The following is a 27,644-nucleotide window of genomic DNA, read 5'->3' as shown; positions in this document are numbered from 1 at the left end:
TTGGGCCAACAGTTGGATGCTCCAATCTGATTGAGGAGTAGTTCTGAGTTGCAACCTGACTTTTCTGCAGCTTCCTCGAAAGCTTGATATCAATTCCCAAGATGGCTCATCCATTTCAATTTGCCAAGCAACTGCCATACTAACTTCATCCCTTTTTTATTCTCAACCCTAAACCCTAAATTAAAGCAGGTGTTTTTCAAAAAAGGATTTCAATTAGTTTAAAATAGGTTTTTTTTTTAAAGGGTGAAATACCTTTTTGATCCCTGTTGTGCTCGGATATTCAATTGGATCACTAATTATTTTGGTCTTTTCCATTTAATTTAATTTAATTTTTTTTGCTTTTTAATATTTACTGAAAGATTTAATTTGAATTTATAAAATTTCCAAACAGCTAAAACGTTATACACAGAGCGCGCCAACTGCTTGTTTTTTCAAATGAAACTATACAAGGCTTACGAGCAATGCAATCCATCGTTGTGTCGCTCTCCAACCGTCTAATAAGACCCACTAACCACGCCTTTTATTTTTTCTTCAAAAGCTTCAATTCTTGGGCTTCGGCTATACGAAATGCTTCTTCCCCCCAAAAAGCTTTTCATATCTACTCTCAAATGCACCGTCAGTCTGTTCCTTTTGATAGTTTTTCCATGCTCTATACGCTAAAATCATGTACCCAGTTAAGGAATCATGAAATCATTCAACACCTCCATGCCCATATCATGAAACTTGGCTTTGGCAATCATGTTTATGTGGCCACTTCACTTCTCCACGCGTACGTTGTTGTCTCGTTCGTGGATGCCTGTGTACTGTTCGATGAAATGCCTGAGAAGAACACGGTCACGTGGAACACGATGATTGCAGGGTATTCGAGGTCGAGGGATGTAGAGAGAGCACGTTTGGTTTTTGAGGAAATGCCACTGAGAGATGTTGCATCATGGTCTGCCATGATCACTGCATGTGAACAATGGCAATCAAGAGTATGGGCTGTCAGTCTTTCGGGATATGGTAATGGATGGAGGTTTAAAACCTGACCAAGTGACTGCAGGCTCAGTTTTATCCGGTTGTGCCCACCTGGGTCATCTTGGGTTGCTTGTGGGGAAATCAGTTCATGGGTTTATGGTCAAGAATGGATGGGAGTTGAATGTGGAGATTGGTACAGTTCTGGTTGACATGTATGCTAAGTGTGGGTTTTTGAAGGGAGCTGCAGGGGTTTTTGAATTGATGCAAGAAAGGAATGTCATGACTTGGACTGCATTGATTTGTGGATCGGCACAACATGGCTACAGCAAAGCAGCGTTGTCTTTGTTTGAGATGATGCAAAAATCTGGTGTAAGACCTAACGAATTGACTTTCACAGGAATTCTTAGTGCTTGTGTGCATACAGGACTAGTTGAGGAGGGCCGAAAATATTTCAAGTTGATTGAAGAAAGTGGCTTGGAGCCTCAAATTCATCATTATGGATGCATGGTTGATTTGTATGGCAAGGCAGGACTGTTAGAGGAAGCTTATGAGGTTATTAAGAAAATGAGATTTGAACCCAATGTTGTTGTCTGGAGTGCTTTTTTATGTGCTTGTAAGGAGCATAAACAGTTTGAGATGGCCGAACGAGTGGTTGAGCAGGTCATGAAGATGGTAAAACCAGATAACGATGGTGGGGTTTATTCTCTTATCTCAGATTTGTATGCTTTGGGTGGGAAGTGGGATGATGCAGAAAGAGTGAGGAATTTAATGGTCAACCAACATGTGAGGAAGGTCAGGGGCTCTAGTTTTGTTAGAAGTGGATAGTAGTCTAGTAGAAAATTTCCATTCCATCTGTCGTTGGGGAACTTATGAAATTTACATGGATGATACTAACTTGGGGTGAGTTTTCGATGTGTTTAGATGGTTTACTTGTTTACGAGTGAGAATAATGCATTGATCAGGTTTGGTTGTTATGAGGTTTTATCTAACAGATTGTAAGATCAAGACCAACAAGATTGAGGAGCAAAAAGCAGAGTAGTTTCTTCATGCTCTGCAGCTGTGCTCAAAGGCTCTATTGGTACTTTTCAGAAAACATATCAGATATATTTATTTTTCTGCCACAAGTAGGTTTCTAAGTTTGGCAAAGCAACTACTAAGTCGATCAAATACTCATGAGATGGTGGCTAGAATCTGACTGATGTGGATACATTTCCAGGTAAATGAGCATTGACATCGGGACATGGATCAAGTTTCAGGTGTCTGTATCAACTGCAAACGGTTGATCGGTTTTGTTTCCTCAATGCATTATAGGACTTATTTTTTGGTAGTTCCTTTCTTTCAAATCAATTTGTTTTTTTTTATGTTTCACCCCCTTTGTTTTCCTTACACATTGTATTAGTTTCTTCACCAATTCTTTCACATGTAAGCCATGACCTGAAGAAGTTGGAATCCACAGAAATAATATATATATATATATATATATATATATATATAGGTGCTCTTGAATTAATATCTTTATAGTATAATTAAGAAAAGACGAATGTGTAACTGTCCTCAATTGTGAACCTGACTTTGAAAACGACCAACCAAAAAAAAAAACTGAATTGTTAAATAAACTATAATTGTTGTTGGTATTTCTAATGGTGCTAACATCTAAATTAATAACAATATTGCATATGGTTACTTTCTTATGATGCTGCGGCTACCTTCAGATGAGGGGTATATAAATAAGAATAGTATGACATGAATTAGCATATCTTTAGAATGAAAATATGTAATATAGATTTTCTTAAATGATAAGATCGAAAAAAGAAAATGTAGAGAAAGTGCAAATAGAAGAAACGTTGGTACATTACATTCGAACCTAGATTGAATTATGATTGTCTACGGATGCCACATGGTTGCACAATTGCACCAATTTAAGATATTGGAGGAAATTATCATATTGAATCTAAACATCTGACCGCCCAAAATAGGTTTGAGTTTTGCTTTTGCAGATTGTTAGTGAATTGGTTTATAGTTTAGAGGTTTGTAGAGATCACGGTTGCTGCGAGGCCATTAACGATCAAGACATTAGGGGCTCGTTTGTTACACCTCGTTGGCTTGAATTGGCTTGGTTAAAAATTAATTCCATGTTTGTTGTCACCTGGTCCTAGTATTAACTTGGATTAGTAATCCTAAGCCCACCAAAAACACCTTTTTATGTGTTATTAGTGAAACCCATGTGAAAATGAGGGACTACTAGTCCCGACCCAAGCTTCTACAACCAATTCCACCCAAGCGCCAGCAGCAACCACTCAACACGCAAGCGGCAATCACAACCACCGATTATGGGTTGCAGACCGCGATGGCAGGCAACGACGGCGATGGCAGAAGGCGATGGTATGCGTCTTTGGTGATGGCAGATGACCATGACGATTGCAGATGACCACGGTGATAGAGGTTCGACAATTTATGTTTAGGTCTTCATTAGGCCTGGGCACAATTCGGGTCGAGTATAATTTTGAGTGACTCATGAGCCGAACCGAGTAAGATATCGGTTCTCAGGTTGGGTCGGGTCCAAACTCAAAGTCAAAAATGGGCCGACTTGATAGGCTCCGGTTCAATTCTGACATTTTTGGTCGGTTTTGGGCTTTAGCCCAATACTAGTTTTTTAAGCCCAACCCACTTTTTTTGGGGTCAAATTGCCAAAACCTAATTAGTTTATTTATTCAAAAGCCCAATTTTGTTAGTCTTTTTCACAATGCCAATTTTTCAAACAGGCCATCCATTAAAGCCCATTTTGTTTTTCCTTACCCAAATCTTGAAAATTCAACTCAACTATAACTTGCTTTTTTAAGGTTTCTAAACTAATCATAATCACAAGCATCATCCAACTATCAAATTAGTTCTTTCTTACAAGTTACATCCCAGGCCATGACAAAAAATACAAGTAAAGCACCAAATTATATTCTACAACCCATGACAAAAAATACAAGTAAAACACCAAATTAAATTTTAAATACCAAACATATTCACTTGTATGATTGTATCAAGTAAGGGAGCTGGCCAAAAAAAAAAAAAAACCACTTGTATCAATTAAAAATTACTCACCAAACAACCAGAATCATACTCCAACTCGTTAGTTAATTTCACCAACCAAAAAAAGTGTTTGCAGTTTTTGTCTCAAATCATTTAAACAGATCAAAACAAGTTATAGCACCTCAATCAACTCAAATACACAAATCAAAACACTCCTCAATCAGTTATCATTCAAAACATCTTATAAGCTCTGTTGTTCCGTTTTCTTAAGAAATCTATTTCAGCCAAGTGTCACGGGATGTTAACTTTTTATTTCCATCAATATTTAATCAACCAAATACAAAATGAAGCATCAAATATCAGTCCCACCGATCAGTAATCTTCACTTTTGTCAAATATCCATACTTTTTTGAAGTTAAAATAAAAAGAAGCCTTTTTTTAAAAAAAAAAAATTTCCCTACAGACCAACCAATGGGTACTCAAAGTGAAGAATATTGAAGATAAAGTGAAGATATCACCAAGCAGTTATCTTCACTTTTGTCAAATACTTCAAGCTAAACTGAAATCTGAGATTAGTGAGCAAATCACAGATAGCCATCAAACTACATTGAAAATATTGAAGAATTGATGAAACTGAAAGTAAAAGAACTAGGACATGACCACTTGGGTGAGGAAAAGAACAGATTACTTACTGCATCAGACATGAAAGCTCGATCTGGGTCTTCAACTATGGGGGATTGTTGTCAAGGTGCAGAAAGAGAGGTGCAGAGCGAGAGAGAGGAGAGGGTGAGGTGAGAGAGAGAGAGATAGAGGGGATGAGTGAGACAAGAGATAGAGAGAGCGACAAAGACAACAATGACGCCTTAGCGGTAGTCGTCGCTATCGATTTGGTGAGGACGACAAGAGCTAGTGAGACCAAGAGAGGGGCGACGAGTGTGAGTTAGAGCAGCTCCACCGAGGAGCCCAAGCCTAAGGCTGGGGGGAGGCCAGGCGAAAAATCTAGTTCCAACGGGCCACTTTTTTCTGGGCTAGCTGTGGGACTCATGAAGATGGGCTGGCCCCGAAGGCAAGTCTTGCCCGACCTGCAGCCCAAGGGGAGGATGACGTCGTAAAAAAAAAATGGAACTCGCGTGCACCGACGTCATCCTGTGCGTTTCCAATAACTAGAAGACACGTGTCCTTACAGGCGCCCGATCCGCTTCTCCTCCTCCAATCCAACGGCTGACCTTTTTGGCTATAAAATTATGAAAAAAATTTGAATTTTTTTAAAAAAAAATATCAAAAAATTATGAATCTTTTTTCTTCTATAAATACCTATCAATACCCTTCACTTTCAACACCAATCCTCATACATTTTCTTATACTTCTACTATTATTCACTCTTTACTCAAAATTTTATTCTCTTTCAAATTGTTCTTATCTTTATGGCTTCTTCTATCGAAACCGGAGGGGCATGGAGCACCATGGAAGATGTTTTCTTGTCGGAGTGTTGGGTCCAAATTAGTCATTGTCCCATGTCAGGCAATGAGATGAAATTTTGTCATATGTGGAAAAAAATTCATGCCGAATTTTGTGAAAGAATTCCGGGGTTGACTCGTACGGAAATGGCATTGTCTAGTAGGTGGAAAATTCTCAATAAAGAGTTGGGAAAATGGAGAGATGCCTTGGCAAAAGTGAGGGGCAACCATAGAAGTGGGGAAAATCTTAGTAGCGAGGTAAATATTTTGTAATTTTTGTTTGATTAAGTTTAATGTCCTAATATATATATATATATATATATATTTTAATGTTTCTTGCATTTTCAAAAGGAAAAACCACAACCAAAGCATAATAAAATAATAAAAAAAACTATAACCAAAGCACAATAATAAAAACAAACCACAACCAAACCATAATATAAAAAAAACAACATAACCAAACCATAACTAAATAAAACCTAACCAAAGCATCTATGCTCCATCATTCACCGTCATTGCCTTTCACAGCCCAAAGATGCTCCATCAAGTCAACTTGACGCCTTTCATGAATATAAGAAGGTTGCATCTATGTATATCGATCAATCATATGGGTCATGAAACGACCATCCCTAACCAATGGTTCCTGCTCCAATGGTTCTCCACTTGGCCCCGTGAGCTTTTCATAAATTCGTGTCAAGGCCGTGTTCATGGGATCCAGTTTGTAGACCTCTGCAGCATCATAATCATACTCATCCTCCACAATCATATTATGGAGGATCATGCAAGTCATCATAATGCTCTCCAGCACCTCCTCATCAAACATACGAGCCGCACCTCGAATAATTAACCACTGAGGTTGGAGGATGCCAAAACACCTTTCGACATCTTTCCTGTATCCTTCTTGATAGGAAGCAAATAATCTTTGCTTCTAGGATCGGGGATTCGGAATTGATTTGACAAATGTGGTCCACCTCAGGTAAGAAGGCATGCCAAACCCATGTATTGAATCCAACAATGGCTTCAAGGATGATACTTTTTTGGCATTTTCTATTTCCGTAATCTCTTTGCCAGGCAGTTGGGCAATTCTTCCATTGCCAGTGCATGCAGTCGATGCTACAAATCATTCCTGAAATCTCAAGCTTCGCTTTTGTAAAGCCGTTGGAGGTCCCTGGGCGTAGATCTGCAGGTAGTCCCTAGTGTACAAAGTTTCGACTGCATCACAAAATCTTACCAAGGCCTCTAACATAGTGGGCTTCCCCATCAGGGCAATCTCATCCACCTAATCAGCAGATGAACGATACGCCAACATTCGTATAACAATTGTAAGTTTTTGCTCCGGAAGAAGTCCTAAAACCCCAGCAGCGTCACACTTTTGAACAAAGTATGCATCATAATTGCAAATATCATGCATGACTTTATAGAACAAATGGGGTTGCCTTCGAAAATCAACATCAGAGTACAAAGAAGTTGGGATAAAATAATCTTGCAAAAGATTCTTACCCTGAGAATGCCTATGTCTGTCCACATTCGGAGCACGGCCGACTTGTGAATCACGGCGGCGACCTTGGTTCTCTTCATCAATCAAAGTCACTGCTATGACAACTTGTTGATCTTCTTCTTTCTGCAATCTTTGCCTTTCAGCTCATCTACGACTTCTCTCATTTGTTTCTCGTCTTGCCTCTCCAAGCATCTCCTCATGTCTTCCATTGAGAATGGAGTATGAATTCTAAACTTTGAGAAATGAAAGTATAGAAAGATGTGGCGTGAGAGGTATAAGCTGAGTCTATGGTTTTATAGAAAATTTTGGCCAGATAAGGATAACACGTGGCTCGATTTTAGAGGATGAAAATCTTATCTGAAATTTGAAATTCATATGAAATTTGAAATTTGAATGTTGAAATTCATCCGAAATTTGAATTTTGAAATTTATCTGAAATTTGAAATTCCTCCGAAATTTGAGATGTATTTGAAATTTGAAATGTATCTGAAATTTAAAATTTGAAATTTATCTGAAATTTGAATGTTGAAATGTATCTGAAATTTAAACCAAAAAATCTTATCCGGAAATTTTATGAGATATGAATAGTCTTAACATGTAGGAACCTGAAAATCTTATCTGAAAATATTATTCAAATTAATTATTGAGGTAAAAAAAATTGTGAAAAAAAAGAAAGAATAGTAATTGCCCTTTGCCATGGCAATAGGTGGAAATACACATTGCTTTTTGCAAGGGCAACCACTATTCACGTGAATAGTAGCTGCCCTAGCCCCCCTGCCATGAAAAAGGGCAAATGGGTGGAGTTGCTCTTAGGGCTGAGAGAGAGAGAGAGACGAATGAGAGTGAGCGAGTTAGGTTAGGTTACTTTGTGAGGGTAATGATCCAGTGCAAGCAGACTCCGCATAAACTCTTCTTTAAGCCGATTAGGCAATGACACATGGAAAATGCTAGGGGTGGCATTTTAAATAGAAAAATTGCAAAAATCAACCGACAATTTACCGCAATGGAACCGCAATTGCGCGAAACTGAACCGTATTTGCGATATGAAGAACCGAACAGCATGTGCGGTATTTGATTTTCAAAACTTGCGGTTACCGCAAGCCGCGACTATATTAAAAAAAAAAAAAATTGCATTTTGTAGATAACATTGGTGCTCAAACAACACAACGGAGTCCTTCAAATCCACTCACCATCACCAACACTTGAGTTTGTAACTTTATTTGTAACATTGGTGCATTGCATTTTTCTTTTAGTTTGTAACTTTAATTAACTTTAAATTGGATTTTTCCTTTGGGTTGTAACTTTAATTCATTTTGTATTGCATTTTCCTTATGGTTTGTAACTTTAATGGTGCGTTTGGATGAGGAAAATAAACTTGGGATTTTGACAAAACTCAAAATTTCTAAATTGACATGAACCAATTCCGGTGTTTGGATAAAAAAACATAGAAATTTAGAAATTCCGCGTGGAAAAAAATATGGAATTTGGAGATCATAAATCCCAAGTTTAAATTCTATGTAAAAGTCGTCATTTCTAAAGTCCCAAGAGAGATTGAGCTTTAAAAAAGATAACTTTACAATTAAAGGTTAAATTATGTGTTTTGATTCAGTCACCCAAACAAGAAACTTCACAAATTCTAGAACATTAATTTCCGTCATTTTAAATTCCATCATTTATGAAATCCTTTGTACTTTTAAATTTTCTCATCCAAACGCACTGTAAAGGATTTGGAATTGGAATGCTTGAGAAGTTGAGGTTGTTAATACTTGAGAAGTTTAACTTTAATTGGAATGCTTGGAATTGTAACTTCAATTTTCTTTAGGTTGTGAATGCTTGAGAAGTTGAGGAGGTTGTGAATTTATATATGCTTGAGAAGTAGAGGTTGTGAATTTATTTATTTAGGTTGTGAATTTATATTTTTGGGTTAAAGTATGTTTGAACTCAAAAAGCTTCAAAAGAAGCATCAAAATTGGGCCTAAAATGTGGAAGATTGGATTTTTATGACACAAAAAGAACTTGCAGTTTTAAACCGCTAATTCAGGTAACCGACCGCTTTTTACGGTTTCAAAAATCACCATATCGCAAATAGTCGGTCGGTTTGCGGTTTGGGTAAGAATTCGCAGTTTCTGAACCGCAACCACCGTTAGAAAATGCATATATAATTAAATATTATGCAGTTTGGTTCAGGTCCACCGGTTTAAAATTTTTTAGACCCGAAGTTGAACCAAAGTCAATGGTTCGGGTCAAGTCCAATGTTGACTTTTCGGTTTGGTCACAAAAACCTCCTTTTTTGGTTTGGTTTAGTTTGGTTCGGTTGGTTCTTTGTCCTAGTTCAATCGTACACCAAACGCAGTACAAGGCTTATCCGCTTTATGCTAGGCCTAGCGAATCCAAGATAATCCCAGTATTTAGTCAAATTTATGACAATTCGACATACTAAACGACCCCCAGAGGTTATCTATGATTCATTTTAGGGTGGTGGGGGATATAGTTGTTTTAGGGTGGTTGGAGATTCTGTAATTGGAGATTTTTTACTGGGAGGGTATTGGCTAGCTCTAAATTTAGATTCAGCGATTTGAATGTGAAGAGAAAATAGAAAATTCTAGAGATCAAGAGCTTATGTAGCTGCAAATTACGTTCTGTTCACTGAAGCTATGCCACCAAAACTTCTTTTCAAGTTTAAATATTGATTAATGAACTTCTTTACTGGATTAACAAGCTTCTTACCAACTTCTTACCCATTTCACAAAAACAAAAACAAAAAAAAAAAAAAAGAAAAAAAAGAAAAGAAGAAGAAGGTCAATTCCGATTTGGTATCATGTGGTTTCACTCGTAAGGCATGTTTGTTTTCGTCCTCTCAATTTTTGCAATTAGATACCCCGGTCTTTCCAATTGTTGCAATGTGATGCCGTCGTTGGGGTTTTCGTCAAATCTCCCTGAAATTGACAACTCATCACTTAACAGAATTTTTAACGGTTAAGCTAACGACGAAGTCACATTGCAACAAATTTTCAATGTTGGGGTAGTTTATTGTTAAAATTGAGAGGACATGGGCAAATGTGTCTTATGAGTGAAACCACAGAGCACCAAACTGAAATTGACCAAAAAATAAAATAAAATAAAATAGAAACACAATGAATTTAAGTAAGGCTTTTCTGTTTTAAAAGTCATAGATGTGGGAATTAGAGTCATAGAATCATAAAATTCCTTGAGCAGAGTTTAGCACATTAAGCAAGCTAAATTTTCTGTTTGCAGAAGACATCAACTATATTGCTTGCAAGGCTTTTTTTTTAAATAAATTTAAAAAAGAAAAAAAGAACTGTGATATAGAATAGATCAATCAACCTCTCGATTTCTGTAAAGATTAGATACATAATCAGACTTCTAGCCATTTGATATGTTTTGTGAAAGGACACTCATTGCTAAAGAATGGTATGATTATGTATCTATTTGGAAAGATTGTGAGTTCGAATTATAACATTTGTATAGTGTGTGAGAGTTTAGGCATTTCCTAAGATCAACAGCCAGAAAAGCAAAAAATGGAATGAAAGTTCACATTTTTTTTATTTCATCTCTTTGGCAAATTCTGTAGTACACAGGCTGCCTTAAGTGGGCTTCCAGTTGGTCATTACCAAAGCCCATATAAGCTCCTGGGTTGGTCCATATAGCATTCAACCAGAGTCCCATGAACAATAAAATTTTGTTGCAGAAGCCAATCTTGATTTATCTCTATCGGATTAGTGGTTGGTTGAAAATTGAAATGAGTTCGTTGGCATCTTCACTTGGCACTTGCAATCCCAGAAAGTTGAGAACACAAAACATTTTGCTCCAGAGGGATGTCACAACATCAGAAACATCAAGAGTCAAAATCTTAAGCCATCCACAGAGAAGAAGCTCATCTTCTTCTTCTGAACAAGTACTGCAGCTAAATGAGAACCCAAATTTGCTTAAGAGAAGAGAAGCAATTGGCTTTGGCTTCTGTCTTGGCCTTCTTGATGTACTCTTGGCCCCTCAACCCACTCAAGCAGCTGAAGGGGCCACTTGCGAGCTAACTATATCTCCCTCTGGCCTCGCTTTCTGTGACAAAGTTGTGGGATATGGCCCTGAGGCTGTTCAAGGACAGCTGATTAGGGTATTAAAGAATTCTATATATATATATATATATACCATGGGTTCTGTTGCATAAAATTAAACATGGGTTTGTTGGTTTTTTTGTTGTATTTGCTTAAAACAGACAAAATTGTTAAGAAGTCTAATAATTGTTGAGTTGAATTAATTTTAGGACCTAGTGGGCAAATCAGGGTCTTATGTATCTGGGTTCTGTTCTGATCAATTTTGTAATGCAAATGCAGGCACACTATGTTGGGAAATTGGAGAATGGGAAGGTGTTTGATAGCAGCTACAATCGTGGGAAGCCCCTTACCTTTCGTGTTGGTGTTGGTGAGGTATGCATATCACTATTTGAATATGTTCATAATTTGCAGCAACTCATGTGTTTGCCTGGACCAAAATTTTCCTTATTTGTGCTCTGGACTTCCCTAAATTGGGTGGTGTCTCCTGCCTTCAAAATATTGATATTGTTGCTCAAGAACCTTACTTGAGGTCTTTAGGGGATTTGTTTGTGATCATTGTTTGAAACTCTTGTCCACTAAACATAAAAACTGCTGCCTGTAAAAAGGCAATGCCCTTCTTGAATGAAATCGCCCAACTTTTTCAGTGTTAAGATTTTACTCCGAATAAAACTATTTGTACCACATTTAGTAATCTCATTGCTAATCACCTCACTGCACGTAGCACACATAAGCAAGACTCCTTTAGCCCTCTCTATCTAAATTGAAGTATTGTTAATTTGCATTCTTCGAAATCTCACAGGTTATCAAAGGGTGGGATCAAGGTATTCTAGGTGGTGATGGAATTCCTCCAATGCTTGCTGGTATAGTAAAAATCCATGAACGCCATGTTTACCCTATTAATCCCACTACCCTTGTCAAATCCATGACAACAAGAAGTTGATTAGTCTTTATAACTTGATTAGGGGGAAAACGCACCTTGAAGCTTCCTCCAGAACTCGCATACGGCATAAGAGGAGCTGGATGTAGAGGAGGTAAGCTAAGCAGTCACATTTTGTTCCCTCTCTTTGTAGAACCAGATGAAGTGCAAGATAGTCTTATTTGGTTACTAACTTACTACTGTATATGCCATGGTGCAGGCTCATGCATTATTCCTCCAGATTCAGTTCTTCTGTTTGATGTGGAATTCATTGGCAAGGCATGAGAAGTGGCCCAAGAGCCAGCCAGCAGCAGTGTCTCTTGTGAATTGTTTGCCTAGTGGTAAAATGGAGGGATGATAATGTGTATGTTTGGCTGCCTTTGGATATGTCAGCATATTGTTATGAGAAGAAGAAACATCTCTGCCTATGAGCATGTTACTCTTTTAGCAATGGAGCTGTCTTTCTTATGAGTCATTGATCAAAGTTCAAACCAAACTATTTCCAACTTTAACCTTTGAGTGTACTAATCAAGTAATTAAAAGAAAATTAATGAGGGCCTCAAGCTTAATTTCTTAATTTTACTGAGTTGAACAGAAATTAATTTTACAAATTAAGATTGGTAGATAAAATTTATAAGAGAAAATTTCTTTGTCAATACATTTGGGGCTAAATTGGGAAATTCAAATCCGCCCTAAATCATAATAATCCAAGTAACCGAACAGAGCCGAACCGGCCGAGCCGGACCGGCTGTATGACTCTCCAAACTCCGAAGCTATAAATACCTAAACTAAATCGTTTTTGGGGTCTCTTTTGCTTCGCAAAACCCTAAACCCAAAATCAAGAGGTAAGAGGCGGTGACAATGGCGAAGTCGATGAGATGTAAGAGAGAGAAGAGACTGAGAGCCATTCGGAGAGAGATGGTAGAGCCTTACTACGACAAGAAAGACGAAGCTAAGCTCGCTGCCCAGGAAGCTGCCCTCGCTGCCCCTAAGCTGCCTGTACGGCCGCCTCCTAAATCCGGTTCTGCTATGGAGGTCACTACAACTGACAGCACTACGGCCTCAACAAGCAACATGGGTATGCTCCAATTTCTCTTTTGTGCTATATTCACGTTCCCATGTGCTATTTTTTTACTTAATTTGTTGGAAATTATGTATTTAGTCCCTATTGTTGCTAATTTTGTTTGAATTTGTATACACCCACTTGGTTTTTGTGATGCCCTTTGATAATTGAAAACGGTCCTTTTTGCTAGCTCTTAACATATTCAAAGAAGGACAGATATACATGTTTTGTGATGGATTATTCTCTTTACGAAGTATATTATTGGAGTTATTGTGAAAAATGATATTTTGGTCGTAAAAATAACTAGAGTAGGTTAGTATTTCAGAAAGATACTATTCAAGAAGTGAGTTGTGTACCCGGGATTCTCGTTGTTTACTGGCGTAGACACTATCTAGAAGATTTTAGTATGGATTTGATTTCAGCTTAAAGCATGATCCGTATGCTTGGTTTATACAGGTAGTCTGAATTTAGAGTTGATTATGTAAAATGGCCAAGTACACAAACAAACAAGTGAACAAACAAATAGAATTAGATGGGCTGGAGGCCTTGTTTCAGTAATTTATCTCCCAACGACGTAGATTTTGAGTTTCTGTATCCCTTGGTGTTGGATATCTGATGTTTTCATAAAATGTCTTCCCTATTGTTAAGCAAGATATAAGAGTAGTCATTTGGCGGGAATCAGTGGCACCATAGGTTTGTTGGATAATAAATAATATATTATGTTGAATATACATTTGGTGCTTTTCATTAATGTTGAGGTTGTATGCTAGCATTCTTATGCATAATTGCAATTACATGATGCCTGCCTTTTGGATGATCATATATTACGGGCGAGAATGCGATTTACGAAATTTTTAGTTTTCTTAATGACCTGTTGCATTTTCTTGCCAATCAGCATCAATTAATTTATCTGTTGGCCATGTTCAAGTTTACTGATCTGGATGATGTCTTTTTTCCTTTAATAGATGTGGATATGGTCGGTGGCAATCAAAGAATGAACTTTTTGAAGCCTGGTGGTGGGATAGGCAAGAAATCCAAGAGGGTATTTAAGGTGGGTAAAAGAAGGCGTCAAGGCAAGGGGGGCAAGGTTAAGAAGCGTCATATATAACTCTATGAGCATATGAATGCCCAATTGTAGCCACAATGGGATATGAGTATCTTTAAGGCTGTCTTTGTATTCTGGTTTTATTTTCTAGATACTTGAGAGTTATCCTCCCTAAATTGTAACCGAGAGCCCATGTCATATGTTAACTTTGAGTTTAAGCAGGATTTATGGATGGTTTTCTGTTGAAACTGCAATTTCCATTTTGTTCTGATGCTAATTTTGCAGAAGAGTATGCTCTTTTTCCCTGTTAGTTTTCGTTCTTGGTTTTTGGTTTTTCGGCTATACGGTCACAATCAACTACAGATTGCTTTGAATTGAAGTGAGTGATATGCATTCTACACCAATCAGGAGGAGACTTGCGTTTTCTCTGTGTTGAGATATTTCTTCTGTTGAGTTGGTTTGCAGCCGTTTCTTGGGCATGTTTGTTAATTTTATATTGATCCAATGTGGGGCATATGTTTTCACTATTTTAGTTGCATGGAATTTGTCGATTTGATTTGAAAAATATATAATAATAATAATAATCCACATGGGGTTAGCCCTCCAAATATGCCTTTTAAATGTAATGACGGTTATATCAATGTAAGCGATGAACAAATTAGTCCACCACTTGGAATTGGATTATAAATTGTCACGCTTGTAGCCAATTAACTGAAACATGTGGCGTGGATTCATACGTAACCAGCCAGTTGTGATTAGAAGGAAAAACAAAAGGATCAATGAGCTCACAAATGAAGTTGACCCATGATTCTTCCGTCCAATGAGATGCAGTAGGTGAGCAGATTAAATTCCTGCAGTGGCGAGGCATATTATAATTGCTTGCCCCTTCAAACACTCCAAAAAACTTGTCTTGCAAAGTCAGCAATTTTATCTTTGACTATCTAGAGACGACTTGAGGAGATATAGAAATTTTATGGTCAAGTCCTCCGCTTACTCTTTTTGTTTTGGTTTTTTTAATTTATTCTCCTAATACAATTGACCTATTCTGTCCTTTCCAACACGCCATTATGTCTAATTGGTTGTATAGCCTAGGAGTTGGGTGGACATCTCATACAAATTATACGCATACCGATAGTTTGGTTTAATTTGTTTAAATAATTATTTTTTATTTTTCATTATTCTGCTCTGATCCGTATAAAAAACGGTGGGTTAAAATGATGTAGAAAAGTGAGTATTGGAAATCAACCTAATTAATCATAATTAGATATCATTTTTGCTTGAATTCGGAGAAACCCTTGTTTCTTTACTATAAAGATGTAGAAAAGCGAGTATTGGAAATCGGGTTTCGATTAGTCTATGTGATGTGAAATCACTTTCAAATTTGTGATTAAGAAAGAAAACCATGATAGAAAGGAGCAAGAGTAAATATGTGTATTATGACAACAATTTATTTAAAAAATTGACATATCAAAACTTCATTTTTTAAGGACTTAATCTCCATCTGTCAATCCTTAATCAGTCGCTTAAGGCATGAAACATGACCTAGATAGGCTGATCATAAAAATTTAAAGTAAATTTGGAATCAGATCAAAACATCATGCAAAGCAAAGCATGAATGCAGCTGTACCTAAACATTTTAAAAATGAATCTGCTTGCATCATTCTGCTTTTTTATATCAACATGGTAAAAGTCTAACATTGGTTATCTCACAAATAAAAGTAGTTTAATAATTAATGGGAAGTCTATTAGATATTGCTTAGCTTGGTGTACTTTCATTGTTGAATCTTCAAGTCACCAAAGCATGTAGGAGGAAGTTCAATCAGAAAGATTCAGATTGAAAAGGACAAACTTTATAGTTAAAAAAGCTATAATCACTTTTAATTAAAGTGTTTGTATTTCTCAGAATATAGCTACACAAAATGAAACTTTATAATTAAGTGCTTTTATTAAAATAACACAGATTTTGGCAGTCAAAATTGGTCCATAGCAGAAAAGTCATAGTCCCTATGAATTCTACCAACACTAATTAATTCTGTCATCAAATAAATTTTAAGAAGCAAAACTCTGTTTCCTTCAAAATGAAGAAATACATAAATAACAACTTAAGCATTAAAAAAAACACATGTTTGTCCAATCAATGAATTTAAGAAAAAGAAAAAGACTTAAAATTCATTAAAAACTCGTATGACTTCTTCTTATCTCTCTCTCTCCCTCTCTCTCTCTCTCTCTCTCTCTCTCTCTCCTCTGCCACGAGATTCCTAGTAGAAGTGGTTCCTATGACTCCGTCTACCACCCTTCTTCTCTCTCACCTGTCCCGTTTCCTTTACGTTACAGCTCGAAAGAGAAAGCCAAACCCCTCTTATACGACAAACAAACCTCTCTCTCTCTCTCTCTCTCTCTCTCTCTCTCTCTCTCAACCAACCTTTCTTATTTCACCACTCTCCACCCGTAGACCGTTGCAAAATCCATTCAGACACGTCCTCATTTGCCTCCACCTCTTCTCAGACCCCAAAACACACAGAAGACAAAAACCCATTAACCCAAAAACACAGAGGAGCCTCGCCATAGCAGGTGATCAACGCCTCTGCTTGCATGGCTTTTCTCCCGAAGCTCACAGCTTTGCTTGTGTTATTATTAGCAATTCTCCAGAGCCATGTTCATGCACGGTTTGTGGTGGAGACGGGAAGTATTAGTGTTCTGTATCCAATGAGTCTTAGTTCTAAGCATGATGGTGCTATAGGCAACTTTGGTCTGCCAGACTATGGAGGCTCTTTGGTGGGTGCTGTTGTTTATCCTGAGAAAGGGTCTAATGGGTGTGAAGCTTTTGAGGGTGATAAGCCTTTCAAGTCTCGGAATTCTCGCTCCACCATTGCTGTTCTTGATCGTGGAGGTAAATCAATTCGTTCTAATTCTCTCTGTAATTCGTAAATTTCAGAGTCCTTATGCTTTCTCTCCTGTTATGTCTCAGCAAGTTGACTTGAGAATCAAGATCATTTTCCCCCATTGCTATGCTTGTTAAGAATTTGATTGATGATCATGCAATAAAGTCTGTCCAGAAATGGGTATTTGTTTGTTTTTGCAACGGTTTTTCTTTTATAGTTTAATTTCCTTTTTTGTTGGGTGTTTTGAATTCCTACAGATTGGGAGAAGGGTGAGCCTTAAGTTTCCTTGTTTGAATTGAATTTGTTCAATTTAGTGACTGCTCCAGCTAGCATGAGATGTTTTCAAAAATGGTTTCTTTTTTCGGATTCGTTATTGGAGGTTGTGAATTTAAGCATGCTTTCATATAGTAGCTCTGCTTTTCCCCTGTTCTCCGACTGTTTGTTCTATTTAACATCGACTCATCAAAAGTCTTTTCAGTCTTCTATTGTATTGCCTTTTGGTTTTAGCTTTTCATTAACTGTTCAATTGATGTGAAATAGATACTGAGCTCTTTCTAACTGTCCAATTCAGATGCTCATTTTGTTTTTATTTCTCGGGTCAAAGCTGCATGAACTTTCGTTTCTTTACGCTATGGTTGTTGCTATTTAAATCCTGAATTGGATGAAATGAATCAGAACAATAATTCCAATAGCCTTTTACATTGTCTAATCATAAGTAATTGAACCTTGTTGTGAGTCTTATGTTACAGAACCATGCTACTTGGATTCTACTTAGACAACTTTATTCTATTGCCCTTGTAGGTTGCTACTTTGCTTTAAAGGTCTGGAATGCTCAAGAGGCTGGAGCTACAGCTGTTTTAGTGGCTGACAATATTGAAGAGCCTCTAATAACAATGGATTCTCCAGAGGAGAGCACTGATGCAGATGGTTACATAGAGAAGATAAGAATTCCATCTGCTTTGATAGAGAAATCCTTTGGTGATAGCTTGAAGGAAGCTTTAAAGAAGAGCAACGATGTTGTGGTGAAACTTGACTGGAGAGAGTCAGTCCCCCACCCCGATCAAAGAGTTGAATACGAGTTCTGGACAAACAGCAATGATGAGTGCGGGGCTCGATGCGATGAACAAATGACTTTTGTGAAAAATTTCAAGGGCCATGCTCAGATTCTTGAGAGAGGGGGTTACACTCTCTTCACTCCACATTATATAACTTGGTATTGCCCTCAGGCTTTCACCCTTACAACTCAATGCAAGTCGCAGTGCATAAACCATGGGAGATACTGTGCACCAGATCCAGAGAGAGATTTAGGGGAAGGGTATCAAGGGAAGGATGTAGTATATGAGAACTTGAGGCAGCTTTGTGTGCATAGAGTTGCGAATGAGAGCAACCGGTCATGGGTTTGGTGGGATTATGTGACAGACTTCCATATCAGATGTTCCATGAAAGAAAAGAAGTACAGCAAAGAATGCGCTGAGGATGTCATGAAATCACTTGGTAAATGGCATGTTTTGTTATTGCTGTGTATGGAATAATGATTGTTTTGTGTTTTTAATAGATTTAATCTGATTGCTGCAGATTTACCTGTTGACAAGATTAAAAAATGTATGGGCAATCCTGAAGATGATGTTGAGAATGCAGTGCTAAAAGCAGAACAAGAAATCCAGGTCATACTTGCTTCTTTTTCTCCATTTCCCTATGTTCTTGACCTCTTTTTGTTGAGACCCACCACTGTTCTTGGATCAGTGTACTTGTAACCACAATATTCAACAGATTATCTTATTATTGCTTTCCTTTTTCTCTGTTATATTTAGGTTGGGCGAGGATCTCGTGGTGATGTTACCATCTTGCCGACGTTGGTTATTAATAATGTTCAGTATCGAGGTTTGTTACAGCTTCCTTGGTACCTCTATTGATTATACTTCAACAGAATGCTAATGTTTTTGTTTTTATTGATCTGAAGGAAAATTGGAGAGAACTTCTGTGCTAAAGGCTATATGTGCTGGATTTAAGGAGACAGCTGATCCTCCAATTTGTTTGAGCGGAGGTTGGTGTGCTTGTTTCATTTCCAGTCTATACTGATGTTTGTTTCTTGATGTTTGGATAATGTACTGATGTCCTTTTCCTTTCCTCTCCTTCCCTTTCCTCCTCCCAATCCTCTGTGTTACTTCAACAGATCTTGAGACAAATGAGTGTCTTGAGAGGAATGGTGGGTGTTGGCAGGACAACAAATCTAATTTAACTGCTTGCAAGGTATGCAGAAAATTTTACATTTGACTTTTATAGTTTATGCCACATATGACAATGTTCCTATATGAATTACAGATTCTAAGTGCATGTTAATTGGTTCCTTTTGTCAGGACACATTTAGGGGAAGAGTTTGTGAGTGCCCTGTAGTGAGCGGTGTTCAGTATCGAGGCGATGGTTATACATCTTGTCATGGTAAACCTTCTCTTAATGACAAAAAAAGAAGAAGCAAATATTCCTTTTGATTTATTTGTGGAAGAGAGTTATTCCTAAAATATTTACTCCTTTCTTGACAGCTTTTGGACCTGCAAGGTGTGCAATAAACAACGGAGGGTGTTGGTCAGACTCTAGAAATGGATTAATTTTCTCGGCTTGCTCAGTTCAGTGATGTTTATCATAATCTTTCACTTTATTATTGGTTCTCTGTGCTTCTGGGACACATTTCTCATTTTTTGTTTTGTTTTTAAACGTATTTATTATAGAGAGTTCTGTTGCAGTTTCATGAGATTAGACCTCCAAACTTCATGTTTTTCCCTCTTTATTTTTTTTTTCTCTAAATTCTTTGTTTTTTTTCCCTTTGTTACACAAACAGAATTCTGAGTTATCTGGCTGCAAATGTCCACAAGGCTTTCAAGGGGATGGTCATAAATGTGAAGGTGATTTTGAGTTCCAATGTGACTAATCTATTGAAGAATAATTTTCTTCTTGTGGAAAAAATATTCAATTTTTCAAGGCTTTTTGAAACCTAATATCCATAAAACAGCATCTTCATTTTTGTTTTCTCACCATGCATCAGATATCAACGAATGCAAGGAGCGTACTGCTTGTCAGTGTGATGGTTGCAGCTGTAAGAACACTTGGGGTGGGTACTACTGCAAATGTAAGGGAGGACAGTTGTATATGAAGGATCAAGATACTTGTATTGGTAAGACAGCATATTTGAGTCATAATCACTAATTCATTGTCATGTCCAGAAAATTTAAAAATGACTAATTATGATATTCACATGATGAGATAGCCAGCACTGTTTATTTAGAGGATCAGTAAAACTATATTTAAATGTGAACATGATTGTAAATTTCTTTCCTAAATGCTGTCGAATTTTTATTTAAATGTTAATATGACAGTCTTTCTCTTTAATGCTCTAATTAGCTCATTATATGGCGGGCCTTGTGTTGATTGTCACCGGGCAACGTTGATACTTAATTTCAAACTGATGGGGATGTTGGCCATCCTGCAAGATATATGTCTTGATGTTTGTTCATCCATTTAAATGCAGAGAGGCACGGGTCGAGATTTGCCTGGTTTTTAACTTTCTTGGTCCTTGCGGCTGTGGTGGGAGTTGGCCTAGCTGGTTATATCTTCTACAAATACAGGCTTCGAGTATGTCTAAAGATGCTCTTTTGACCAGCTCTGTATCCATCTTTAGTTAATTTGTGTACTAAACTAGGAACTGTGCCCTGGTTAAATTTTTTTACTTGCACTTGCAGTCTTACATGGACTCGGAGATCATGGCTATCATGTCCCAATACATGCCTTTGGACAGTCAGCAAGCCAATCAAGTCCATACCGCCGAGGCAGAACCTCTACGACATGGCTCAGCATAAGGTAACTAAATCTTTGACTTTGTGAGCAGTCTTCCTTCCAGTTAGCATGTTGTCAACAATGGTCTCTAAAAAATGTTGCTGCTATATGCAGAAACAAAAGCTATAGAAATCAATTCCGTGAAAAGGCATCCTTAAGCCGGACAGTTTTCATGCAAAAGCTTCCTGTGGATACTCATCTCCATTTATTAGCTAGCTCTTAGGCAAAGCAGGGAAAGGACCACTTCGATTACGCGAAACCAGTTTAGGATGAATTTGGGAGATATCTGTATACATGAGATTTTCTTCACATAACACTCTTTTCAGTGTGTAGATAAAAGTGCTCAGATGTAAATTTTGGTTTGAAGAAAATCAAGGATCGATGTAATGATAACAACACACATAAAAGCAGAGGAAAAACAAATAAGACAAAAACAAAAGGATTGTGAAACAAGATTCTGCTTGCCTTGTGTCCACAATTAGGAAGATGTTTCAAAATCCTTGTATAACGCCCATGCTGCATGCCTATTGTGATAGGATTATTAGACATCCAATGCATTTCACTTTTATACTTGTATAGGTGGGATATTGGAAGCAACTAAACATAGAAGTTGGCTAGTTTGACAAAAAAATTTCCGTGAATGAGAAATTGTGTCACAAATTCATATTTATTTTATTAAAACTTTTTAACAAGCTGGTCAAGGAGAAAACCTTTCATATTTCTCCGATGGGATAGACATTATTGAATGAGTATGAAGCATGTAACATAAAAGTTTTACTCATAAATCGTAAATTTAAACTCCTAATCAATGGCAAAAGTTCACATAAGTTTCAACCATTAACTGGACATTCATAAGTTCAATAATATGCAAGAAATCTCATGTAAAATCGCTAGGCGATGCAAGGGTGCATTTTAACACTTTAGAAGGCACGATTCTTCTGTTAGTCATCATAGAAGTCGTAGAAAGGTACATGATCACATTTGTTGCACTACACAACTCATTCAATAGTTTAAATGAAAGGAATAGGTGTGAAATTCAAGTCTATCTCCCCATTAACAAAGAAGTAAAAAAAAAAGTATTCAATTTGCACTAGTGTCAAACAAATGATATCATGCGTTTCACTCAATTTGCAGCCCTTCTTCTGTTTTCTATTTCATGTCACATTCGTCCTACCAACCACCAGCGGGTTCGTTAACATGATCAGCTACCATTTGAAAAGATAAGAAAAACTAGAAAAATCTCTGCCCACATTCATATATGTTAGACATGAAAATTCCTGTCACAAGCAGAGTTTTGGCAAATTGGCATGCCACAAAAATTTCCTAGCTTTTGTAAACTTACAATTTTTATCAGAATAACATCCGCTCTTGGTATATATCCAGCGCTTGCATGACCTTCTCTACGAACAACTTCCTGTGCAACCTATACCTGCATAAGTCCAGATCAGCAATTAAATCATTCGGAATGGTTTTAGTTTGCCCTAGTTTGCCCTACAGACCAAAAAGCTCTGGGATGAATAATGGGATGATTACATACTTGATTGCAGCTTCAAGTGTCCTACTAGCATCTGACATCGAATCTGTAGAGAGTAAGATGGGAAGAAACATGAATTTCCAATGCCAAGATAGAGTTGGTTTTACCCATAAGTTACCACAGAAACCAAAACAAGAAAAATATAATGGCCACGATGTTTCCCCAAATATTTGAGGATCTGCATGGCAACCTCACCTAGGATTTTTTGGTCTTGCTTAGAGTTAGTAGGATACGCTGCAAGCATCTGTCGGCATTCTTCCTGTAACTCCTTTACAGATCTTCTTTCCATGCTTGGGATTGGAGGCACATCCCCATCTGACCAAGTGGGCAATGTTCTTGCCGCTGCTATGATTGCTCCATCAACAAATGTATCTCCATCATTAGATAGGCGACCTGCTATAAGTTTTATACAGACCTTTCAAACTATGATGCTGCTTGGTTTAAAATTTATATTACAACAAATATACAACAAGGCACAGAGAGATCTCATACAGTTATGATAGTACTCTTCAGGAAGTCCAGATATATTGAATACTGACAAGAAGGAATCCAAATGAATACGTGCATTTCCAGAGAACTGAATCACATCCCAAGGATTCTGCAATTCCAAGCCAGAATAAGAGCACTCAATTTTAGAGAAGTACAAATATCACCACAATTACGGAACATGCTCAACTGAAGTAGAAAGAATAAAGATAATCTCTTTCTTTTACCATGTTACTCTCTAACTTGACTAGATTGACAATTCAAATCAGTAAAAGAATAGGATAAAAGAAAAAAAAAGGTACATAGTATTTCTTTTTAGTAAAATATGGCCAAGAGCACATTACCACAGGTGAAGAGAAACCATATCTTTGCATCAACATGTCATTCTGTTGTCCACTCATGTAATTGACAGTCATCTATAAATATTCCTCCAAATTAGTAGCAGATCATCTTCATATATGTAAACTAAAAGCCTTAGCATAAGACTCCTTGCAAGCATATACCTATGAAAGGAAATTATCAACATCAATTGAGAAAACAGAATAGGCATTACCTCGTCACCTTTCTTAATCTGTTTTCCAGCATTTATCATCACTTCAAGCATGCGATCCTTAAAACGCCAATGGAAAAAACAATTTGGCTCAAAGGAATGGTTTAGCATATCTGCAGAATTTAGCAAATTGATTAGACAGCCATCTAATAACAAAATGGGGAATATAAATAGTAAGTGAACGCAGATAGTTTAAGGAAACCATTTGCTTCGAAATCCCAATAAGTGAAAACAGAAATAGTATACGTACATAATACAACTAATGCAAAAAGAAAATGAATTTCATACACAATGTTGTGTCTTCATCAACATCTTACCAATTTCAAATGGACAAAGATGTCTAAGAGCAAAACCAAACTGAATTAAGAACATAATATATAACTCATTAGGACAAAGATAAGTTCTTGATTCCCCCCTCTAAATTGCGATTACTCATCTAATTTTATAATATATTCACGAGAAATTTTTTTTAATCAAAGAGTATAGGTGGATACAAGCTTACCTGCATATGGAATTAGCATGTTTGCATCTTGAACAAGTGCACCAATTCTCATTTGCATGCCAAAGCATCGTGATTGTGCCATACTCAATGCCCAAATGAATCTCTCAGGATCACGAGCAAGGCGTTTAATTTTTAGTGGTACACCAGAGTGCTGATTCAGGTTAGCACACATACAACATATGCACAATCAGTTAAAAGTTAGGGTAAGCATTTTATTCTGCACAATAATAATGATAACAAGAATGCTTTCTGAGATACAAGATACAGAGGCTGCTAAATACCCAATTTTTTTCCCAAAATTCCAAGGCTCGACGTTGCTGTTCTCTCATAGTTGAAGCAAGATTGGGATTCTGCAGTTCTGACAGCTCCTCCTATAGCATATATGGAGCAAAAGCAAAGAAAAGCATGATTAAGAGTACTTATTTACAAAACTTCAAGAGGCCCAAACAATGTGGATGCATTATCGAAGGCCAGATGACAGCTAAAGATGTGTCTGCGACATCAGGCACACTCAAGGCCTTGGATGCAAATCTTAATAAAAAATGACAATTTCAAGTTTAAGCTTTAAATTGGCCTTCTAAAATTTTACCTGATGCTTTGCTCAAGAAGAGCCTCAAATATAAAAATTGCAATCCTCAAATACATGTTAAAGCTCTAGATCTTATAGGTATAAATCAACGAGGAAAGATGCATGCCTATGTTTATTTTTATCACTCGTGAATGAAGCCAAAAGAAATAAATGGTACTAAACTATGCAAGTTTTTTTCTATTTTAAAAAAATACTATAAATAAAGATTTATGTTTTGTAAATTCATCTACCTCACTAGCTAGAAGCAAGCTGGTGCACTCATCTGCACTGGGTAAAAAATCACCATACAACTGCCAAAAGTTATCTTCCCGATCAAATGCGTACAAAAGAAGGCATGCTAACCTCAGATCCCAATCTGTCTGCCACAAAAAGGAAGGCAATAGAAATTGAATGTCAATTCATAATTTGAACAAAATGCTATTTCCATGAAGAAATACTAGAATAATTGACAATTTTTTTTTCCCGTTAAATGAATGATTATACAAATCAGCTATCAATCCTTGATAGCTGAAATTAAGTAGAACACATTTACCTCTGGGTCAGTTGAGTTAATGATATCAAATATTGGATGACCCACTGGTACTATATCTGGAAAAAACATCCATGGGAGCTTTTGGCTTATGGTTAACATCAGTTCTAGTGGAATTTCCATTATTACCTGTGAAATTGAGAACAAAGCAACATTAATACCAAAAACTAGTCATTGGAACTCAACACTTCATCATAAACCAAGGGCTGTCAAAACCATCACACTTAATGTGGCATTATGCATGGAGCTGTACTCACACACACTCTATAGTAAGTGCAACAGATTATTATAATCGGATAGAAACAACTCACTCTAGCCCGGCGAAGTGGTTCAACATCCTTGGAAGCATAAACTCCAAACCCATCTGGCCGTTCTTTAAATTCAATTCCATAAGCTCTCATACTTCTAACATACCCTATCTTGTAGAAATCAGGGTCCGCTGGCTCCAACTGTAGGCATTACAAAATAAAGGTGTGAATGTTGCAGTGAAGTTTAAACAAGTATGGCTTTCTTCCCTATTGGTTGAATACTACATATATGCTCTTCTGGTTTTTTATGAACATAATTGTGTGGTTACCACCAAACACTTCGAAGATACTAACTTTCTTTCATTTAAAAGATGCAATTTCAGTTAAGAGGCCACAAAACAAAGTGGATACAACTTAATTGTTAACAAAATGGTATCTTAAATTTTGAAAATTGTTTCAGTGTTCTAAATTCAATTTCCCTACATTTTCTGAGCAATCAAACAGAGCATAAAGGGGAACAAGAAATGGGTATTACCTCAGAGGCAGACCCTTCAGCTTCAGGAGGCTGAAACAAAGAAAACGGAGGAGCTTCGGTGGCTGCTTTTGCTTTAATGGGTTGAATTCGAATGCCTTTTACTGCGTCTTTAGTAGGGACAGTATATCTGGGTCGTGGTGACCATCCATAGTTGGAACCTTTCAACTGCTTCACACACACATCAAAATTAATCAGACAGAGATTAAAAAAATAAAGAAAATGAGAGAGAGAAAGAGATGGAACCTGAGGATTGGAGGTGAGGCAATGGGAGGGGTGATGCAGAGGAAGAGAAGAAGAGGCCATTGGAGAGAAGAGACAGTATTAGAATTGAAACTCCAACAACATATTTGATGGCAGCAAAGCAACCAAAGCAGCCGCAACAAGTGTTAGAAGTGAGTGACGAACTGGGAAACGTTATCCACTTTGACAGTCTCCTCCCCCGTTTCAGTGTTTTAAACTCCAATAAATGAGTACGAGAAAAGACATGTTTTTGTGCTATTTTTTTAATATATATATATATATATATATTTTAATAACTTTGGTTCTTCTACCGTAATCATCTTGTTTCATTCCAAAAATCTTTTCAGGTTTAAAGATGCACTTCTCTTTTATTATTATTATTATTATTATTTTATTTTCCAATTAGAAGAAGAAAATATTATTGATTAATTGAAATGCCAGTGTCCTCTTGGAGTGGCTATGGCCATTCCTACTTACATTAGAGCATTTCAGTGATTAGCAAGAGGAGCCTTAGGCCACTTCTAGTGGGAATTTTGCCATGGATACTATTCATGGAAATAGTGTCTGCCTTTGTAAAAAGTAAGTTGCACTTCCAAAGATTGCCATGGCAAGGGGGTACTATTCAATTTTTTGTTTTTTTTTTTTACAAATTTGTTTACCTAAACAATTAATTTGGACAATATTTTCCGATGAGATTTTCTGATAAAATTTTCGGATAAAATTTTCAGATAAGATAAAATATTCGGATAAGATTTTGTTTGTTTTTATATTTTTAATGCTTTGGTTGTGGTTTGTTTGTTTTTATATTTTTAATGCTTTGGTTGTGGTTAGTTTTTTTTATGTATGGAATGTTTTGAATAAAAAGGAATTTTATTTAATAGTTTCTTTGGTAACTCAGAAAACCAATACTACTAATAAAATAAAATACATGAATTACAACTAATTTTTAAAACAAAACATTAAAATACAATGAAATGAAAAGACAAGCAAACTAACTTAAGAGTTTTCATCATTTAACCAATCCGTATTGCTAGGTCCATCATCACGAAAAAGTCTTCGTCTCATAATAGCCTTTCGTCCTAACTTCCAATATTGTTTTGTTTTAGGAGACATGTGGCTTGTGTCCATGGCCATGGTTTCCCGATCCTTCTTTTCTTCGTTTTCTTTGCGTTGATACTCCCTTTCTTTGCGTACATACTCCCTTTCTTTGCGTACATACTCCCATTCTTTAGCAAATTCTATTGCCATTGCCCTATCATCTTCTTGGACTTTCTTGTCTATTTCAATTCTCAAGGCGCTTTGCCTTGCAATTTCCTCCAAAAATTTAGAGGCATTACTCGTAGAATTAATTCCTCTCTTTGCCTTCGCCGCCTTCCTCCCAATAGGCCTCGGCTCATTTTCAATGGGTGAGTCTTCACTCATAGGGGATTCCATAGGCGAATCCGAAGCTTGTGAATCATGGAGTGGCGTCTCGTTTAACACCACCGTTGGAGCCGTTGGAATAATGCTAAATCTCTTACAATGCTTCACCACCTCCCAACATTGGGTATGGTTGAAACTTTTTTTCCTTTGTCCAGTAGCACCAAACCACATTTGAGCTTGCACAATCTATATAAAAAAAAATAAAAATTGAATAAGCAAGGAACTTAAAAAAAATATTGGTAATGCAAAAAAGATAAACATATGAATGA

General features: G+C 36.9%; 4 protein-coding genes and 1 pseudogene across 8 annotated transcripts; 4 read left to right on the top strand and 1 right to left on the bottom strand.

Annotated features, from left to right (window-relative positions):
• Positions 1–121: 121 nt before the first annotated feature.
• Positions 122–2,463, top strand: LOC103325602 (pentatricopeptide repeat-containing protein At5g66520 pseudogene; annotated as a pseudogene). The gene is made up of 2 exons (XR_016125456.1): positions 122–2,035; positions 2,174–2,463. The product of XR_016125456.1 is annotated as a pentatricopeptide repeat-containing protein At5g66520 pseudogene (transcript).
• An 8,162-nt stretch (positions 2,464–10,625) lies between these two features.
• FKBP13 (FK506-binding protein 13) lies at positions 10,626–12,397 on the top strand. The gene is made up of 5 exons (XM_008227713.2): positions 10,626–11,065; positions 11,286–11,378; positions 11,806–11,866; positions 11,969–12,037; positions 12,143–12,397. The coding sequence occupies exons 1-5, from the start codon at positions 10,694–10,696 to the stop codon at positions 12,205–12,207; spliced, it is 660 nt and encodes a 219-aa protein (XP_008225935.2). The 5' UTR covers positions 10,626–10,693; the 3' UTR covers positions 12,208–12,397.
• Positions 12,398–12,716: 319 nt separating this feature from the next.
• On the top strand, positions 12,717–14,284 carry LOC103325531 (uncharacterized). Its single transcript, XM_008227711.2, has 2 exons — positions 12,717–13,000; positions 13,951–14,284. The coding sequence occupies exons 1-2, from the start codon at positions 12,784–12,786 to the stop codon at positions 14,091–14,093; spliced, it is 360 nt and encodes a 119-aa protein (XP_008225933.2). The 5' UTR covers positions 12,717–12,783; the 3' UTR covers positions 14,094–14,284.
• A 1,942-nt stretch (positions 14,285–16,226) lies between these two features.
• On the top strand, positions 16,227–21,193 carry VSR7 (VACUOLAR SORTING RECEPTOR 7). The gene is made up of 13 exons (XM_016793128.2): positions 16,227–16,920; positions 17,714–18,406; positions 18,488–18,576; positions 18,724–18,793; positions 18,873–18,956; positions 19,086–19,162; positions 19,270–19,351; positions 19,453–19,535; positions 19,749–19,812; positions 19,953–20,081; positions 20,436–20,539; positions 20,647–20,764; positions 20,855–21,193. Exons 1-12 carry the CDS (start codon positions 16,623–16,625, stop codon positions 20,761–20,763), a joined length of 1,890 nt encoding a protein of 629 aa, XP_016648614.2. The 5' UTR covers positions 16,227–16,622; the 3' UTR covers position 20,764; positions 20,855–21,193.
• A 612-nt stretch (positions 21,194–21,805) lies between these two features.
• On the bottom strand, positions 21,806–26,197 carry PTAC14 (plastid transcriptionally active 14). 4 transcript variants are annotated; one of them, XM_008227707.3, is made up of 13 exons: positions 25,957–26,197; positions 25,714–25,881; positions 25,242–25,379; positions 24,934–25,059; positions 24,632–24,760; positions 24,094–24,183; positions 23,813–23,963; positions 23,314–23,423; positions 23,105–23,176; positions 22,767–22,872; positions 22,470–22,670; positions 22,278–22,320; positions 21,806–22,169 (listed from the first exon to the last, which is right to left on the bottom strand). In XM_008227707.3, the coding sequence occupies exons 1-13, from the start codon at positions 26,014–26,016 to the stop codon at positions 22,091–22,093; spliced, it is 1,473 nt and encodes a 490-aa protein (XP_008225929.2). In that variant the 5' UTR covers positions 26,017–26,197; the 3' UTR covers positions 21,806–22,090. The 4 variants fall into 4 exon arrangements, with proteins under 4 accessions (XP_008225929.2, XP_008225931.2, XP_088903903.1 ...); XM_008227709.3 differs by having other exon boundaries at positions 22,470–22,667; XM_089047777.1 differs by having other exon boundaries at positions 22,470–22,667; positions 25,714–25,878.
• Positions 26,198–27,644: the final 1,447 nt, after the last annotated feature.

This window comes from Prunus mume, linkage group LG3, assembly GCF_029339155.1.
Source record: "Prunus mume cultivar Tortuosa linkage group LG3, ASM2933915v1, whole genome shotgun sequence".
Lineage (NCBI taxonomy): Eukaryota > Viridiplantae > Streptophyta > Magnoliopsida > Rosales > Rosaceae > Prunus > Prunus mume.
This window is presented reverse-complemented; position numbering and strand designations above follow the sequence as displayed.